This window comes from Syngnathus scovelli, chromosome 15 (assembly GCF_024217435.2).
Source record: "Syngnathus scovelli strain Florida chromosome 15, RoL_Ssco_1.2, whole genome shotgun sequence".
NCBI lineage: Eukaryota > Metazoa > Chordata > Actinopteri > Syngnathiformes > Syngnathidae > Syngnathus > Syngnathus scovelli.
Genome location: NC_090861.1, coordinates 10,269,021 through 10,288,631, shown reverse-complemented (window position 1 = coordinate 10,288,631; position 19,611 = coordinate 10,269,021). Strand labels below are relative to the sequence as shown.

The 19,611-nt window shown below is 45.6% G+C and overlaps 1 protein-coding gene across 15 annotated transcripts in view; it reads left to right on the top strand.

Moving 5' to 3' along the window:
• Positions 1-19,611, top strand: part of phf14 (PHD finger protein 14) — a 260,453-nt gene that overhangs the window by 86,457 nt on the left and 154,385 nt on the right. For 14 of the 15 annotated variants that reach the window (XR_007486408.2, XM_049743153.1, XM_049743155.2 and 11 more), the window contains exons 8-10: positions 6,893-7,039; positions 7,178-7,448; positions 9,650-9,756. The exons of the other annotated variant lie outside the window; for it this stretch is intronic. Coding sequence is in view for 13 of the 14 variants with exons in the window: in XM_049743153.1 (XP_049599110.1) it covers positions 6,893-7,039; positions 7,178-7,448; positions 9,650-9,756 (525 nt within the window). In the remaining variant the exon portion in view is untranslated. The remainder of the gene's footprint in view (positions 1-6,892; positions 7,040-7,177; positions 7,449-9,649; positions 9,757-19,611) is intronic. 15 annotated transcript variants of the gene reach the window in all.

The window sequence follows — 19,611 nt, the reverse complement described above, 5'->3', positions numbered from 1 at the left end:
GTTTAGCAGTTCAGCCTTCTGTTGCCCGAATCCAAATTTTCACTGGTCCAATTATAAAATTTCATTATTTCAGTTAGATTAATTATGTCTTCGAAATGCTAAATTACATATAAAAATTTATGATTCAAATGATTTAATTTCTATTGATCAATGTCCACTTTACAAAGTTTCTGATCACGCTGTCGTATAATTTGTCAGTGCATCTTCACTGTCCATATCTATGTATTTTGTTTTTTATCCCCGTTTGGGTCAATAAGCAGCCTTATTATTCCCTCTTTTATCAAAACTCCTCAGTTATGTTTGCCCCAGCACCCAAACACACTTCCATCCCTTTTGTCCCACACTCCACCAACTTTGTAATGCTTCAGCAGTCTTTAGCAATGTGTCCAGTTTGACTTCATGTGACTCGTGCAAGTCTTTAGCAGCCTCTCCTCTTAGATTCTCATGATGATGATTCAGGGCTGGACCGTCCGCCATTCTCAAATGCGTCCATCTTGTCTTTGTTCTTTCAGTCCATTTTCTTTTTGATCTGCAACTGTGTGTATTCCACCAACTATATGGTTCTTGTCCTGTGAAGAGCTGTGCTTGCCCCCTTCAAGCATGATAATAGTTCCTGTTGTTCTCCCAAAGGTCAAAGGTGTCTCATGACCAGGGACAGTCCTCTGTTGATTTTGAGGCAGCCAGTAGAGTACAAGGACTCAGTTCAGGACTTGTGCCATGCGCTAGGGCAGAACACACTGGGACACAAATTTCACAAAACTATCTTCATGTTATCAGTCTTTATGTGTAGTATTTGTTCCTTACACCCCAAATCTTCCTATTAACATTTTGTATCCTATCAGTTGCGCACACTCATCATCTTACTATCAAGCCGCCCTTATCAAATGCTTTTTTTTTTTTTTTTTTCCGAGTAATCCATCCACCCTACCCATTAACACGGCTAAAATTCTTGTTCCAGTGTTTATCATCAAATAAAGTTCCGAAATCCTTTGTAATAAACTGTAATGTAATTTAACATTCTACCAACATGGTTGTATATGCGGTGAATGTTATTGTTCAATCTATAGGTCATACAGCGCCGGTGTTCCAAATATGACACTCCTCCTTGATTTAACATCTCATAAGTTGTTATTGTCAGCAGCGCTAAAGGATAGCGCTTGGAAGTGAATGTCTTATCGCCCAATTTAAAACACATGCCACATTTGAGCTAGTATTCATTCCTTTATTTATTTCCCATCCTCATGTTAGCTGGCATGTGTCAGAATTAAAATGGAATTTTGCTTTTAATTTTAAGTCTTTCAAAATTGCGATATCCTTACTGCACCGAGATAAACTGTTAAATATATCTTTAAAAACAAACAAAAACAATCTATGCTCCTGCACAGACTCTTAAAAGTGGCACCCAAATGCCAGATTACAAATCAAACCTCCTCCTTCACTCTCACATTTTTGATAAAACAGTCTACTTATCTAGACACTGTCATCACATACGAAATAATGGCCTGCAAATTAAATATAATGCTGTTGCTGTGGTCCCTCAAAACATGTGACTAGGATTTGGACAATTATTAACCCCCATCAATTGATCAATTATCTCCTCACTAAATTCCTAGCCTGTTAACCTATCTGCATAAAGAAGACATTTACAATGCAGGGGATAAGAGAATAACAAGGAACACCTTAACAATAAACAAAATAAACTCAAACCACAATCAAAACCAAATCAACTAAAACCATGACATATGTGAATCCACACAGTACTCCAAATATTTCCTCATTAAAATGTTAGCCTTTTTGTGTAGAGCACCATTGAATTCTAATCATTAACCTAATTTTATCCTTAATTTAATCCCAATCACAAATGCCCACTACTTAATACTTTACTTGGTATTCTTTTGATAAAAAGTGCCCCCTTGCAATGTCATTTTTATTTGTTGTTTTTAACTCTAAGTGATTCAAATCTTTGACTGATCCTTACATGTGTCCTTGTACAGTCTTATGTCATAACCAATCAACAATTCCTCCTAAATTTAAAATCTGCAATCATAATTTAATTTTATCCAATTCTACAATGTATGTTCTCTCTTACTCTCGCATTTTTATGAGGGCTGGGCACTCTCCTCGTTGGACGAGTTTCTGACCACAACCCTCAGATTATTCTATCATTTCTAATTTTTACATTTAACAATGCAAATCTGATAAACCATTGTCTAGCACACCGTTTCCGTGCACCAATTTAACGCAATTCCATCCTTTATAACGAACTGATACACAAAGACAAACATACACATAAACAAACACACGGGCCCACAACATAGACATGACAATCTTCCCAGCTGATAACAAGGGTGGGGGGGGGAGGCAACTGAAGTGCGGAGAGCCTCGCCACCAATGTAACCCCCCACCTCTGTCCAAAATATGCATTTGTGCCCACCTGACCGTTTGGCCCAAACTTTAGAGCCGCACCCTTTTGAAAACAAAAATGGTTACAGTTTAACCCCACCACACAATGGGATATAACCTTCATGCTAATTAAATATACATTCTTTATCAAATTCTTGTTAAGCCATTTTTCTGACTCCAACTCTCATGCAAAATCTAAATAAAATCAACATGATCATGAACCACAAATCATCACTTCCATCCCATGAACAGCACCACAACTAATCACTCACTTCTTCAGCTGCGCCGCTGTCCCATCTGACAGCCAAGCCTGCTTTCCACACAATATCATCATAGACACACTTCAACAATTATGTAGCGACCTGGTTAACCCAGTTACCCTTCGCCCTAGACAACAATATAAGTCTCTAAGGTCGCACTATTGAGGTCGCCAGGCATCCGTCCTGCTATATCAGCGATGCCTTCACCATTTTTTTTTAATTTTTTTTTTTTCACGAGTCCCCGACTCGTATTGGTGGCCTGGCCGATCCAATCGACCCCGACCTTAGGCAACAGTATAAGTTCCTAAGTGTCTACTACTGAGGCCACTCAGGTGCCCATATGCTAGTCACTGGCATCCCACAAGTTCCAGCGGTGTGAACGCCCTTTGCTGATCAGACAAAGTCCTCACCACCTTTCTCTTAATTCACCACGACTCGGACAACCCAGATGTCCCTCGCCTTAGACAGCCCTATAATGTTCTAAGGTCACACTATTGGAGTCGCTCGGCATCCGTACTGCTATATCAGCGACGCCTTCACCTGTTTTTGTATTTTTAATTTTTTCCACAAATCACTTTTACCAAGTTCCACACAAACACACACTTCTATACAACCACCATTCCTGAACACAGAGCTGAAATTATTAATTTTTGTATTCCGCTTTCACTCCCCAATATTGCTGAACTGGGAGAGAGAAAAAAAGTTTCCCCCTTACCTTTTGTGCCGATCGGACTGCAATACTGTTGAGCAAGAGCGGAGAACGAAGAATCCTTTGTGGAGCATGCACTTTTCCTGCTGAAGAAATCACGTCGGATGGTCACCATTTGTTGGATTTTGTCCACAATTTAGGGAGCGCGTTATCTGCGCCTCACGGCAAAAGCCTTTGCCAATCACCTGTTCTCCAATTTACTCACTGCGTGCTCGTTTGATTTCTTCAGATTTAGGAAAATGCAAAGACACTGAAGCAGAAATTAGACTTAGACAGATTGGTTGAGTTCAATCACAATTCTTGTTCAGAAAGCTCTGTTTTCAGGAAAGTACAATACAGCGCTGGGCCCTTCAAGAGCGGAAAGTCTCCATTCAGAAAAGGCAAAGTCCAAGGTTGTTAGATCAATTTTATATTCAGTAGCACATTGTGGGCTGGGATTGATGGGCGATGAGTCTTCGGGGTGGGGCAAGTTCGAAGGAGAGTCTGCTTCCATGGGAGTGGTGCTGGTTATGGGCGATTCGGTGTGTTGGTGGGGGGCTGTTGGTGTGTGTGTGTGTGTGTGTGTGTGTGTGTGTGGAGAGGCTGTTGTCTTCCATCCCGTCTCTCGGCCTTGGCAATCATCTTTGGCCGAGTTCTCGGGTGGCTCCTTCTGGCACCCACTGGTTTTATCTCCACGTGACCTTCCTGTGAACATTCTTCTCCAATCTTGGACATACACTGTCGTACCGCATTCAACCGTATCTTTTCTTTGTTAGACAAACTATTTCCCTCTGTGCAGAGCGTTCAGTAGTAATCAAAAACTGGCGTCTAGCATTAGTCAAAACATAAGATACAATCAAGTACTGAACGGTCAAGACGACTCTGGCCATGTCCATGATTCAGAGAAAAAACATCAGGCATGCATTCCACAGTTCCTTAAGGGTCATTAAGCTATTTAGGCAATATATCAAAAGTCATTTGTTATTTCAAAGTCCTCAGAAATATATATATATCAGATCATAAAGTTATAAAAACCTTTCTCATCACCACTTATCAAAAATGTCTAGTTATGTCTTCTTTATTGATTTGGTGTGTACGTATAATTATATGCTTCAAATGTTTCTTTTATTTATTTAATATGTGAATATACTTGTCTGCTTATGTACTTTATTCAATGAGGTTTGAGCATATCTGTTTTTGTAGCGAGGCAGGACTTTTTGTATTTCGACCTCATTCCTTCACCTTCGATCCCTCAGACGGCACGGCCTTAAAAATCGACATGAATGTGTAAAGGATATCACCAAATGGGCTCAGGAAAACTTCAGAAAACCACTGTCAGTAAATACAGTTTGTCACTACATCAGTAAGTGCGGGTTAAAACTTTACCATGCAAAGCAAAAGCCATTTATGAACAACATCCAGAAACGCTGCTGGGTTCTCTGGGCCTGAGCTCATGTAAAATGGGCTCATGTAAAAATGGACTGATGCACAATGGAAAAGTGTTTTGTGGTCTGATGGGTCCACTTTTCAAATTGTTTTTGGAAACACTGGACGTCGTGTCCTCCGGACAAAAGAGGAAGCGGACCATCTGGACTGTTATCAACGCAAAGTTCAAAAGCCAGCATCTGTGATGGTATGGGGGTGCATTAGTTCTCATGGCATGGGTGACTTACATTTCTGTGAAGGCAACATAAATGCTGAAAAGTACATAAAAATTTTGTAACAACATATGCTGCCATCCAAGCAACGTCTTTTTCATGGACACCGCTGCTTATTTCAGCAAGATAATGCCAAGCCCCATTCTGCACGTGTTACAACAGCGTGGCTTCGAAGTAAAAGAGTCCAGGTTCTCCCCTGGCCCGCTTGCAGTCCAGACCTGTTTCCCATTGAAAATGTGTGGCGCATTATGAAGCGTAAAATACGGCAGGGAAGACCCCGGACTGTTTAACAACTGAAGTGGTTCATCAAGCAAGAATGGGAAAGAATTTCACATGAGAAGCTAAGAGAATTAGTCTCCTCTCTTCTAAAACGTTTGAGTGTTATTAAAAGGAAAGGTGATGTAACGAAGTGGTAAACATGCCCTTTCCCAACTTCTACTGCACGTGTTGCAGCCATGAAATTCCAAGTTATTATTTGAAAGTTTGAGCATTAAATATGTTGTCTTTGTAGTGTAATCCATTGAATATAGGTTGAAAAGGATTCTCAAATCATTGTATTTTGGTTTTATTTACATTTTACACAATTTCCCAACTTCAACCGAATCCGGTTTGTACTCTTCAACTGTGAGTGATGGAATTTAAAACAAAAAACCAGAAAATCACATTGTATGATTTTTAAATAATTAATTTTCATTTTATTGTATGAAATAAGTATTTGATACATCAGAAAAACATAACTTAATATTTGGTGCAGAAACCTTTGTTTGCAATTACAGAGATCAGACGTTTCCTGTAGTTCTTGACCAGGTTTGCACACGCTGCAGCAGGGATTTTGGCCCACTCCTCCATATAGATCTCCTCCAGAGCCTTCAGGTTTCGGGGCATGTTGCTGGGCCACACAGACTTTAAGCTTCCTCCAAAGATTCTCTATTGGATAAAGGTCTGGAGACTGGCTAGGCCACTACAGGACCTTGAGATGTTTCCTATGGAGCCACTCCTTAGTTGCCCTGGCTGTGTGTTTTGGGTCGTTGTCATGCGGGAAGACCCAGCCGCGACCCATCTTCAATGCTCTTACTGAGGGAAGGAGGTTGTTGGCCAAGATCTCACGATACATGGCCCCATCCATCCTTCCCTGAATACGGTGCAGTCTTCCTTTTCCCTTTGCAGAAAAGCATCCCATGATGTTCCCACCGCCATGCTTCACAGTTGGGATGGTGTTTTGGGGTTGTACTCATCATTCTTCTTCCTCCAAACACGACGAGTGGAGTTGAAACCAAAAAGTTCTATTTTTGTCTCATCAGACCACATGACCTTCTCCCATTCCTCCTCTGGATCATCCAGATGGCCATTTGCAAACTTCAGATGGGCCTTGACATGCGTTGGTTTGAGCAAGGGCACCTTGCGTGCACGGCAGGATTTTAATCCTTGACGGCATAGTGTGTTACTGATGGTTTTCTTTGAGACTGTGGTCCCAGCTCTATTTGGGTCATTGACCAGGTCCTGCTGTGTAGTTCTGGGCTCATTCCTCACCTTCCTCATGATCATTGATGCCCCTCGAGGTGAGATCCAGACTGAGGGAGATTGACCGTTGTCTTGAATTTCTCCTATTTTTAATTAATGCACCAACAGTTGTTGTCTTCTCACCAAGATCAGCCCGGGCTACTAAGGAGTGACTCCGTAGGAAACATCTCAAGGTCCTGGATTGGCCTAGCCAGTCTCCAGACCTGAAATATCTGCAGCGTATCAAATACTTGTTCTCCCCACTGTATAGTGTTTGCTTTCTTGTAAAGTGAATTCCGGAAATGAAAGGGTTCCAACACACAGATACTATCCCCATCTATTTATAACACTCAAATTAATGTAAATATGTTCTAATCCTGTAGGATATTGCAGATCCATTTTTTGCTTATTGCAAGCAGCATGCAGACCGCTTTGATAGGAAGTGGAAAAGAAAAAACTACCTGGCTTTGCAGTCATACTGTAAGGTGTCGGTGCTTGAGCGAGAGAAACAGCTCACTCCCGAAGCTCAGGTAAGATGGCACACAATGTTACATAAGGTGCTTATTTCCAGGAGGATATTCAACACTACTTGTGAACTATAATTTACTTGCACATTGAAATACAAGTGTAGTTTTCTCTGATTTAAATGCTTAATGCATCTGCACCAGGGCCGGATCACAACTCGCCTACAACAATACCGCACAAAAGCAGAGTTGTCCAGGAACACACGACCTCAAGCATGGGTGCCAAGGGAGAAGCTGCCACGACCTTTGACCTCTAGTGCATCAGCCATCAGGAAGTTAATGAGAAAGGCAGAGCTGATGGGCATCAGCACAGACATTTTCCCGGTGGACACATCTGACACCAATGCAAGCATGGATGGCCGTAGGAAACACAAGCAGCCTGCACTCACGGCAGACTTTGTCAATTATTACTTAGGTAAGAATATGTGGACCTCTCAAAGTCCCAGCACATTCCTTTGTCCTTGGTTTGTGTTTTGGTGTAAGCTACTTTATGCCAACTAGAGTAGTAATGGGATGATAGCTTGTTCAGTGGTAGTTAAAAAAACAAGAGGTGAACAATTTACTGTTTTGTCAGTACATCCTTCGTTCTTTGACCGTGATCTGGGCAGTCTTCCGTCATCATCAATCCATTCCTCGTTATTTTAAAAGGAGTTCCCTCCATCAGTCTATTGTCATTCCCCCCCTCACCTCCCAAAAAATTCTCCCCACTATGGGTATTGAAGCTGGGCCTTGCACATTGATAGAGCAGAGCGTTAAGCAGTGTACCACGGCTACAGAGTATAGTAGCATGCAAGCCGCAGTTGTTCAGACCAAGAAGGCTGCGGAATTCATGGGCAGCTTTGTGCTTCTTGCTGGTCCCATAGTTGGCAGGGCTTGAGGGATAACAAAAAGAAAGCAGTTCCAGTTGCTATGTCATTCTTTGTTGCTTAGGAAATGAATCAAGTGTTTTTTTTACCCCTTATTTCAATGAAAAATGCCCCGCCTCTTCTCTGGTACATGTGGCGGGAGTGACTTAAGCAAGTGAACACCTGCCGCCAAACTCCCACACCAAAGACACACTTTACGTCCAAAGGGAACTTAGCACAATAAACATACAAAAGACAAGCTGGGCGTGTGTCAGTCATCAGTGAAATTGTGTGTCCATCTGTGACAGACTCAGACCATAGGTGAGGGTTAGAATGTCACTGAACCAGTAAATTGAGAGCTTTGCCTTTCGACTCAGTTCATTCTTCACTACGACAGACCGATAAAGGGTCCGCATCACAGCAGCACCAATCCGCCTGTTGATCTCCCGTTCCATCCTGCCCTCACTCATGAACAAAAACCCAAGATACTTGAACTTTTCCACATGGGGCAGGATCTCATCTCTTACCGGGAGAGGGCATTCCATCTTTTTCTGACTGAGGACCATAGTCTCAAGTTTAGAGGTGCTGATTTTCAACTCAGTCGCCTCACACTCTGCTGCGAACCGCTTCAGAGATAGAGATCATAGCTTGAAAAAGCCAACAGCATCACATAATCTGCAAAATGCAATACTGAGGCCACCAAACCAGACCTCCTCAATGCCTCTGCTGTGCCTAGAAATTCTGTCCATAAATTATGAACAGAATCTGTGACAAACGGCCTCGCCAAACGGCTCCCACACCTGAGTTTTTGGATTAGCGTCCGCTTGAGCTATTTTCCGCTTGGCCATCCCGTACCTCTCAGCTGCCTTCAGAATCCCACAAGCCAACAATGCCCGATAAGATTCTTTCTTCAGCTTGATAGCATCCTTAACCGCTGGTATCCACGTCAGGCACCAACCACCTTACAACTTGAATACACTTGAATAAGCTCTAATTGGTTACCTCAAGATTGGAGGCATGGAACATGGTCCACCCAGACTCTATGTCTTCCGCCTTCGTCGGGATGTGGGCAAAGTTATGCCAAATGTGGGAGTTGAAACTCTTTCTGAAATGGGACTCCCAGACATTCCCAGTAAACCCTAATAATATGTTTGGGTCTGCCAGGTCGAATCGGCATCTTCCCCCACCATCAGAGCCAACACACCACCAGGTTGTGATCAGTTGATAGCTTCGTCCTTCTCCTAACCTGCGTGTCCAAAACATCTGGCAAATCCGATGACATGACTTTGTAGTCAATCCGATGACATGACTACAAAGTCGATCATCGAACCGCAGTCTGTGCCGTGCACAGTCCAATAAAAGAACACCACTCGGGTTCTGATTGAGAGGGAGCATTCTTCCCAGTCACACCCTTCCAGGCTTCACTGTCATTGCCCACGTGAGCATTAAAATGTGCTTAGGCAAAAACAGTCAGGACAAGGAAAGGACAAAAAATATAATAATCCTAATCATTTGAATCTGGTGTGTTGGAGGAAAACTTCTAAAATAGGTGGGACTGAGGCTTTTGAAGACCAGCATTGCCTATTCCTGCTTATAACAGCATATTTTTCTTCATATAATTCATGATTGTGAGGCAAGATGAGGCAGAGAGACCTTAAAGACACACAATTTTACCAATCACTAGAATTAATATTTGCCATTGGTACACTCTTATGTGATTTTGCTACATAGATTGATCTTGCTATTGATATTTTGTCCCATTGATATCCAGAGCGTAATATGCGAATGATCCAGATCCAGGACAACATATCTGAACAGAAGACCTTAAAAGACAAGCTGGAGAATGAGCAAGACAAACTGCACGTGGAGTACAACAAGGTGAGTGAACAACCTAAACCACTTTTTATGAAACCATCAATTGAGTATATTCTTGAATTAATTAAACTAGGTTTATGAGGTTTTTTACAGTTACCTTTGTACCAGCAAATGCTTTCTACTTATCAGGATTTGTATGTGGCTTTACGTGCATCTGCTAAAACTATTTTAACAGTGTTGGATCAAATGAGTTTTAAACTATTACAGATTCAGTCATATTTTATTGAATAAGACTTCAATTACCGTATTTTCCGGACTATAAGTTGCTCTGGAGTACAAGTCGCACCAGCCATAAAATGCATAATAAAGAAGAAAAAAACATATATAGTAAGCCGCACTGGAGTACAAGTCACATTTTTTGGGAGAACTTTATTTGACAAAATCCAACACCAAGAACGGATATGAACAGGCAACAACAGGCTAAACGATACGGAATGCTAACATTACATAAACACAAACGAGAAACTGAGAATGTAACTGATGCAACATCCATCCATCCATCCATCCATCCATCCATCCATCCATCCATCCATCCATCCATCCATCCATCCATCCATCCATCCATCCATCCATCCATCCATCCATCCATCCATCTTCTTCCGCTTATCCGGGGTCGGGTCGCGGGGGCAGCAGCTTTAGGAGGGACTCCCAGACTTCCCTCTCCCCAGCCACTTCGTCCAGCTCATCCCGGGGGATCCCAAGGCGTTCCCAGGCCAGCTGAGAGACATAGTCTCTCCAGCGCGTCCTGGGTCGTCCCCGGGGTCTCCTTCCGGTGGGACATGCCCGGAACACCTCCCCAGGGAGCCGTCCAGGAGGCATCCTGATAAGATGCCCGAGCCACCTCATCTGGCTTCTCTCAACGTGGAGGAGTAGCGACTCTACTCCGAGTCTCTCCCGGATGACCGAGCTTCTCACCCTATCTCTAAGGGAGAGCCCGGACATCCTGCGGAGAAAACTCATTTCGGCCGCTTGTATCCGAGATCTCGTTCTTTCGGTCACGACCCATAGCTCGTGACCATAAGTGAGGGTAGGAGCGTATATCGACCGGTAAATTGAGAGCTTTGCCTTTTGGCTTAGCTCTCTCTTCACCACAACGGACCGGTACAGGGTCCGCATTACTGCCGACGCTGCACCGATCCGCCTGTCGATCTCACGCTCCATCCTCCCCTCACTCGTGAACAAGACTCCAAGATACTTGAACTCCTCCACTTGGGGCAGGATCTCATCCCCGATCCGGAGAGGGCATTCCACCCTTTTCCGATCAAGGACCATGGACTCGGATTTGGAGGTGCTGACCCTCATCCCGACCGCTTCGTACTCGGCTGCGAACCGTTCCAGCGAGAGCAAAAAGCAGAAACGCGATGCTGAGGTCCCCAAACCGGACCCCCTCAACGCCTCGGCTGCGCCTAGAAATTCTGTCCATAAAAATCATAAACAGAATCTGTGACAAAGAGCAGCCTTGGCGGAGTCCAACCCTCACTGGGAACGAATCCGACTTACTGCCGGAAATGCGGACCAGACTCTGGCATCGGTGATACAGGGACCGAACCGCCCTTATCAGTTGGCTCAGCACCCCGTACTCCCGAAGCACCCTCCACAGAACCTCCCGAGGGACACGGTCAAACGCCTTCTCCAAGTCCACAAAACACATGTGGACTGGTTAGGCGAACTCCCATGCACCCTCGAGGGTGTAGAGATGGTCCACTGTTCCACGGCCAGGACGAAAGCCACACTGCTCCTCCTGAATCCGAGGTTCGACCTCCCGATGGACCCTCCTCTCCAGCACCCCTGAATAGACCTTACCAGGGAGGCTGAGGAGTGTGATTCCCCTGTAATTGGAACACACCCTCCGGTCCCCCTTCTTAAAGAGGGGAACCACCACCCCAGTCTGCCAATCCAGAGGCACTGTCCCTGATGTCCACGCAACGTTGTAGAGCCATGACAGCCCCACAACATCCAGAGCCTTTAAGAACTCCGGGCGGATCTCATCCACCCCCGGGGCCTTGCCACCGAGGAGTTTTTTAACTACCTCAGTGAGTTCGACCCCAGAGATTGGAGAATCCGCCTCAGAGTCTCCAGGCCCCGCTTCCTCAATGGAAGGCGTGTAGGTGGAATTGAGGAGGTCTTCGAAGTATTCTCCCCACCGACTCACGACGTCCCGAGTCGAGGTCAGCAGCACGCCATCCCCACTGTAAACAGTGTTGACGTTGCACTGATTCCCCCTCCTGAGACGCCGGATGGTGGACCTGAATTTCCTCGAAGCCAACAGCTTGCATTCTTGTTTTTACTTTTTGTGTTGTTTACTTGTATGTATATTGTGTACTATGTCTTGTCACCGTGGGATAGTGGGAAACGTAATTTCGATCTCTTTGTATGTCTTGGCATGTGAAGAAATTGACAATAAGGCAGACTTTGACTTTGACTTTTGAGAACTGAGAAAACAGAAGTTAAATGAAATGTTGGTTTGTCCGAGGAGCCGAGATGTCAGTGATGGTGCTGTGAAATCGGAGAATTTATGGAGAAAAGGGAAAACCTGCTCAGGAATTACCGTGCCCACTTTGGCTGCAGGACCTTGCATTCATGGTTAAATAATCTGAACAGAATGTTGCAGGGACGCAAAAAACACAAATTAACACAGTATTATGACAGCATACGTGCATTCAACACACTACTAGCCTCCACACACAGTTTGGGTTCCGGTACAAGCCCTCTCGAGAGGGGCTGGACTCTCTTCCACTCTGGAGTTGCCCACGGTGAGAGGCGTCGAGCAGGTGTGGGTATACTTATTGCCCCCCGGCTGGGCGCCTGCACATTGGGGTTCACCCCGGTGAACGAGAGGGTAGCCTCCCTCCGCCTTCGGGTGGGGGGACGGGTCCTGACTGTTGTTTGTGTCTATGCACCAAACAGCAGCTCAGAGTACCCACCCTTCTTGGGGTCCCTGGAGGAAGTGCTGGAGAGCGCTCCTTCTGGGGACTCTATCGTTCTACTGGGTGACTTCAATGCTCACGTGGGCAATGACAGTGAGACCTGGAAGGGCGTGATTGGGAGGAACGGCCCCCCTGATCTGAACCCGAGCGGTGTTCTATTGTTGGACTTCTGTGCTCGACACGGATTTTCAATAATGAACACCATGTTCAAACATAAGGGTGTCCATGTGTGCACTTGGCACCAGGACACCCTAGGCCGCAGTTCGATGATCGACTTTGTAGTCGTGTCATCGGATTTGCGGCCGCATGTTTTGGACACTCGGGTGAAGAGAGGGGCGGAGCTGTCAACTGATCACCACCTGGTGGTGGGTTGGCTCCGATGGTGGGGGAAGATGCCGGTCCGACCTGGCAGACCCAAACGCTCTGTGAGGGTCTGCTGGGAACGTCTGGCAGAATCTCCTGTCAGGAAGAGCTTCAACTCCCACCTCCGGCAGAGCTTTTCCCACGTCCCGGGGGAGGCGGGGGACATTGAGTCTGAGTGGACCATGTTCCGCGCCTCCATTGTTGAGGCGGCCGACCGGAGCTGTGGCCGTAAGGTCGTTGGTGCCTGTCGTGGCGGCAACCCCCGAACCCGCTGGTGGACACCGGCGGTAAGGGATGCCGTCAAGCTGAAGAAGGAGTCCTATCGGGCCGTTTTGGCCTGCGGGACTCCGGAGGCAGCTGACAGGTACCGGATGGCCAAGCGGAACGCGGCTTCGGCGGTTGCTGAGGCAAAAACCCGGGCGTGGGAGGAGTTCGGTGAGGCCATGGAGAATGACTTTCGGACGGCTTCGAGGAAATTCTGGTCCACCATCCGGCGTTTCAGGAGGGGGAAGCAGTGCAACGTCAACACTGTTTACAGTGGGGATGGCGTGCTGCTGACCTCGACTCGGGACGTCGTGAGTCGGTGGGGAGAATACTTCGAAGACCTCCTCAATTCCACCTACACGCCTTCCATTGAGGAAGCAGGGCCTAGAGACTCTGAGGCGGATTCTCCAATCTCTGGGGTCGAAGTCACTGAGGTAGTTAAAAAACTCCTCGGTGGCAAGGCCCCGGGGGTGGATGAGATCCGCCCAGAGTTCTTAAAGGCTCTGGATGTTGTGGGGCTGTCATGGCTGACACGCCTCTACAACGTTGCGTGGACATCGGGGACAGTGCCTCTGGATTGGCAGACTGGGGTGGTGGTTCCCCTCTTTAAGAAGGGGGACCGGAGGGTGTGTTCCAATTACAGGGGAATCACACTCCTCAGCCTCCCTGGTAAGGTCTATTCAGGGGTGCTGGAGGGGAGGGTCCGTCGGGAGGTCGAACCTCGGATTCAGGAGGAGCAGTGTGGCTTTCGTCCTGGCCGTGGAACAGTGGACCAGCTCTACATCCTCGGCAGGATCCTCGAGGGTGCATGGGAGTTTGCCCAACCAGTCCACATGTGTTTTGTGGACTTGGAGAAGGCGTTCGACCGTGTCCCTCGGGAGGTTTTGTGGAGGGTGCTTCGGGAGTACGGGGTCCCGAGCCAACTGATAAGGGCGGTTCGGTCCCTGTATCACCGATGCCAGAGTCTGGTCCGCATTTCCGGCAGTAAGTCGGATTCGTTCCCAGTGAGGGTTGGACTCCGCCAAGGCTGCCCTTTGTCACCGATTCTGTTCATAATTTTTATGGACAGAATTTCTAGGCGCAGCCGAGGCGTTGAGGGGGTCCGGTTTGGGGACCTCAGCATCGCGTCTCTGCTTTTTGCAGATGACGTGGTGCTGTTGGCTTCTTCAGGCCGTGATCTCCAGCTCTCGCTGGAACGGTTCGCAGCCGAGTGTGAAGCGGTCGGGATGAGGGTCAGCACCTCCAAATCCGAGTCCATGGTCCTCGATCGGAAAAGGGTGGAATGCCCTCTCCGGATCAGGGATGAGATCCTGCCCCAAGTGGAGGAGTTCAAGTATCTTGGAGTCTTGTTCATGAGTGAGGGGAGGATGGAGCGTGAGATCGACAGGCGGATCGGTGCAGCGTCGGCAGTAATGCGGACCCTGTACCGGTCCGTTGTGGTGAAGAGAGAGCTGAGCCAAAAGGCAAAGCTCTCAATTTACCGGTCGATTTACGCTCCTACCCTCACCTATGGTCACGAGCTATGGGTCGTGACCGAAAGAACGAGATCTCGGATACAAGCGGCCGAAATGAGTTTTCTCCGCAGGATGTCCGGGCTCTCCCTTAGAGATAGGGTGAGAAGCTCGGTCATCCGGGAGAGACTCGGAGTAGAGTCGCTACTCCTCCACGTTGAGAGGAGCCAGATGAGGTGGCTCGGGCATCTTATCAGGATGCCTCCTGGACGCCTCCCTGGGGAGGTGTTCCGGGCATGTCCCACCGGTAGGAGACCCCGGGGACGACCCAGGACGCGCTGGAGAGACTATGTCTCTCAGCTGGCCTGGGAACGCCTTGGGATCCCCCGGGATGAGCTGGATGAAGTGGCTGGAGAGAGGGAAGTCTGGGAGTCCCTCCTGAAGCTGTTGCCCCCGCGACCCGACCCCAGATAAGCGGAAGAAGATGGATGGATGGATGGATGGATGGACGTGCATTCAAGTTAAAGCTCACGTTATGGGAGACACAGATAGCAAGCGGAGACCCTGGTCATTTTCCCTGTCTCCGAGATGTGTGCGCAGAAAGCGTTAATCCTGATGTGAAACAGTACAAAGACAAGATTTCCGGGTTGCTGAGGGAGTTTGAGAAACAATTTCAGGTCTTTAGCGAACTCGAGACAGATTTTGCAGTTTTTCGCTCACCATTCACAGTCAGAGCTTCTGATGTGCCTGTTGACATGCAACTTGAAATCATTGATGTGCAGTGTGATGTAGAATTAAATGACAAATTTGCCTCTGTGTGCTTGGACACATTTTACTAGTATCTCCTACCACGCTATCCTAAATTGACAGCACTAGCTGCAAAAATCTTCTCCGTGTCTGCGACTACCTACCTTTGTGAGCAAATGTTCTCACTAATGAACATTAATGAAACCAAACTACGCTCAAAGCTCACACATAAGGACTTAAATTAGATTCTGAAACTGGCTGCTACTCAGGATATGATGCCTGATATTGATGCACGTGTGCAGGCTAACAATGCAAATTTCAGGGGCAAGTACTGAGCAAGACTAAATTTTATGGAATGCTGCTTTGAACATTGCACTATAAAGTAAACAAATGTGAATATTTGCACTAATAATTGCTGTGAAAGTCAGAAACAGATTTACAAGAGAAGAGTACCGTATCTTTCGGACTAAAAGTCGCTCCGGAATATACGTCGCATTAGCCATGAAATGCACAATAAAGTGAAAAAACACATATATAAGTCACTCCGGAGTACAAGGCGCATTTTGGGGGAAATTTATTCGACAAAATTAAACACCAAGAACAGACATGAACGAGCAACAACAGGCTAAATAGGTATGCTAACGTGACATAAGCACAAACGAAGAGCTGAGAACGGGCCTGACGTAACATTCAGAGTTATTCAAATAACTATTACATAAATAACACGTTTATTACAGTTTACAGGGACATAACTGTACACATTCTTCACGTCAATATACAATGCGCAATATTATGGCAACTACTGTGTAGTGTTTTTACCTCCCTCGATTTTCTTGCCTAGTTTATCTTTTGGCCTCTTTTACATTTCATTGCTATCTCTTGCACTGTGTGTTTCGGCATCTTCTGTATATCTTGATCTCTTGTGTTTTTCTTGTGTATCTTGTATTTTACTGCTACTGGACACAGAATTTCCCTGAAGGAGTAATCCCAAGGGATTAATAAAGTTGAGTCTAAGTCTAAGTCTAAGTCTAAGTCTAAAACCATCTGTGTCACTCCAATTTGCTAAATCCATCGATCGTCCTTTATGTAAACGATGCCGCGTATGCGCCACGCCAGTGACGTCGGACTCATCCTGAGTTGCAGTTCTAAATATTCCACAGACCCATATAACGATATATAAAGTATATATCAAATAACTATCATATAAACAACAATATTATCAAACCATCTGTGTCACTCCAAATCATTAAATCCATTGATCGAATTCCTCGTCCTTTGTCAACAACGCCGCGCGTGCGCCGCTGACGTCAGCCTCGTCGTTATTCCACAGATCTAGTATATCACTATATTGTAGCGTTAACAAAGTACCAGGAAAGACGTGGGTTTGGTAAATGGCTCTTTATTTAACAAAACAAGGGTTCAACGAGCCAACAACTACTGAACTGTAATGATAAAAACATATACAAGTTGCTATACGAAATAAAATATATCAAATAACTATAACATAAATAGTTCACCGCCATACGGCCCCAAACACCGGCGTGGACTTCCAGGCGTATGGCGTCATGGATTTACATCCCCGGAGGTGGCACTTCCAGCCACGGAGTAGGACTGGGCCTGCGAAGGAGCAGTGTCCGAGCCCCATCCACCGTCCCCGGACAGCTACCCGGCCGAGCGTCGGCCCCCGACTTCCAGCCACGTAGGTGGAAGAGAGCTCCGTAGAATAGGACCGGGCGTGCGTAAAAGCCATGTCCGAGCCCCATTCACCGTACCTAGACAGCCACCAGACCAAGCGCCGGCCCCCGACTTCCATTCACGGAGGTGAAAGAGAGCTCCGTAGAGTAGGACCTGGCGTGCGTAAAAGCCATAGTAGTTTTTCAAACCTTATGTGTCACTCCAAATCCTTCCTCCGTGTCACTTACAAACAAAGCCGCAAATGATGCCGGTAGTACGTTGGGCCCTTCGTCATCTTTGTCATCCCGTGATCGAATGCTTTGTCCTTAATGTAAACAACTGCCGCACCACGCCGCTGACGTCACTTGCAGTTCAGATTACAGTAATCCCGTAATCGCGGTTCGTTTATCGCGGTTTCACGTCTTTTTTTTTTGTTTTTTTTTTTTTGCTTCCAATTTGGAAAATGTGTGAAAAAAATTCACATATAAGTTGCTCCTCAGTATAAGTCGCCCCCCCCCACCCAAACTACAGAAAAAAACGCGACTTATAGTCCAAAAAATACGGTATTAAGTAAATTATTATGTCGGATCCGCGGATTTCAATGTCTTTTTCTGTCGAAAGTATCATTTTTGTGAATCGTGTATATCCGTTGAGATTTTTTTTTTTTTTTATACAAACTGGATTTGGTTGAAGTTGAGAAATTGTGTAAAATGTAAACAAAAACAAAATACAATGATTTGAAAATCCTTTTCAACCTATATTCAACTGAATACACTACAAAGACAACATATTTAATGCTCAAACTCAAACTTTATTTTATTTTTCAAATAATAATTAACTTAGAATTTCATGGCTGCGACACTTGCAGTAGAAGTTGGGAAAGGGCATGTTTACCACTTTGTTACATCACCTTTCCTTTTAATAACACTCAGTAAACGTTTTGGAAGAGAGGAGACTAATTCTCTTAGCTTCTCATGTGGAATTCTTTCCCATTCTTGCTTCAGTTGTTCAACAGCCCGGGGTCGTCCCTGTCGTATTTTACGCTTCATAATGCGCCACACATTTTAAATGGGAGACAGATCTGGAATGCAAGCGGGCCAGGGGAGAACCTGGACTCTTTTACTTCGAAGCCACACTGTTGCAACACGTGCAGAGTGTGGCATTATCTTGCTGAAATAAGGAGCGCCGTCCATGAAAAAGACGTCACTTGGACTGCAGCATATGTTGCTCCAAAATCTGTATGTACTTTTCAGCATTTATGTTGCCTTCACAGAAATGTAAGTCACCTACACCATGGGAACTAATGCACCTTCACAGATGTTGGCTTTTGAACTTTGTGTTGATAACAGTCCGGATGGTCCGCTTCCTCTTTGGTCCGGAGGACACAACGTCCAGTGTTTCCAAAAACAATTTGAAAAGTGGACTCATCAGACCACAAAACACTTTTTCATTGTGCATCAGTCCATTTTACATGAGCTCGGGTCCAGAGAACCCAGCGGCGTTTCTGGATGTTGTTCATAAACGGCTTTTGCTTTGCATGGTTTTAACCCACACTCACTAATGTAGTGATTAACTGTATTTACTGACAGTGGTTTTCTGAATTTTTCCTGAGCCCATTTGGTGATATCCTTTACACACTCATGTCGGTTTTTAAGGCAGTGCCGTCTGAGGGATCAAAGGTCACGGTCATTCAGTCTTGGTTTCTGGCCGTGGCGTTTACGTGCAGTGATTTCACCAGATTCTCTGAAACTTTTGATGATATTATGGACCGTAGATTTTGAAATCCCTAGATTCCTTGTAATTTTGCTTTGAGAAATGTTGTTCTTAAACTGTTCAACTATTTTCTCACGCAGTTGTGGACTAAGTGGTGAACCTCGCCCCATTCTTGCTTGTGAATGACTGAGCAGTTTTGGGGAGGCTCCTTATATACCCAATCAAGGTACCCAATTAGCCTGATCCAAATAGGTGTTTGATGAGCTTTTCTCAGCTTTCTCTGTATTTTTTTTCAGCTTTCCCAACTTCTACTGGAAGTGTTGCAGCCATGAAATTCAAAGTTATTTATTATTTGGAAAAAATAATTAGGTTTATCAGTTTGAACATTAAATATGTTCTCTTTGTAGTGTATTCAATTGAATAGGGGTTAAGAAGGATTTTAAATTTTTTGTATTTCGGTTTTTTTTACATTTTACACAATTTCCCAACTTCAACCGAATCCGGTTTGTATATTGGGGGTAGCGGTTGGCCAGCTGCCCGGGCAACTTTAGCATCGGCGAGTCGCGAGCATTCGCCCGCCCACCGCGATGCCATCTTTAGGCACATCTCAAAACAAAATTAGTTAAACTGTGAGTACGGAAATCGGCTTGCCTCTGTAAACCTAACTCACTGGCAGCAGTGATGCAACGACATCCGCCTTATTTTCATCAGCGTTTTGG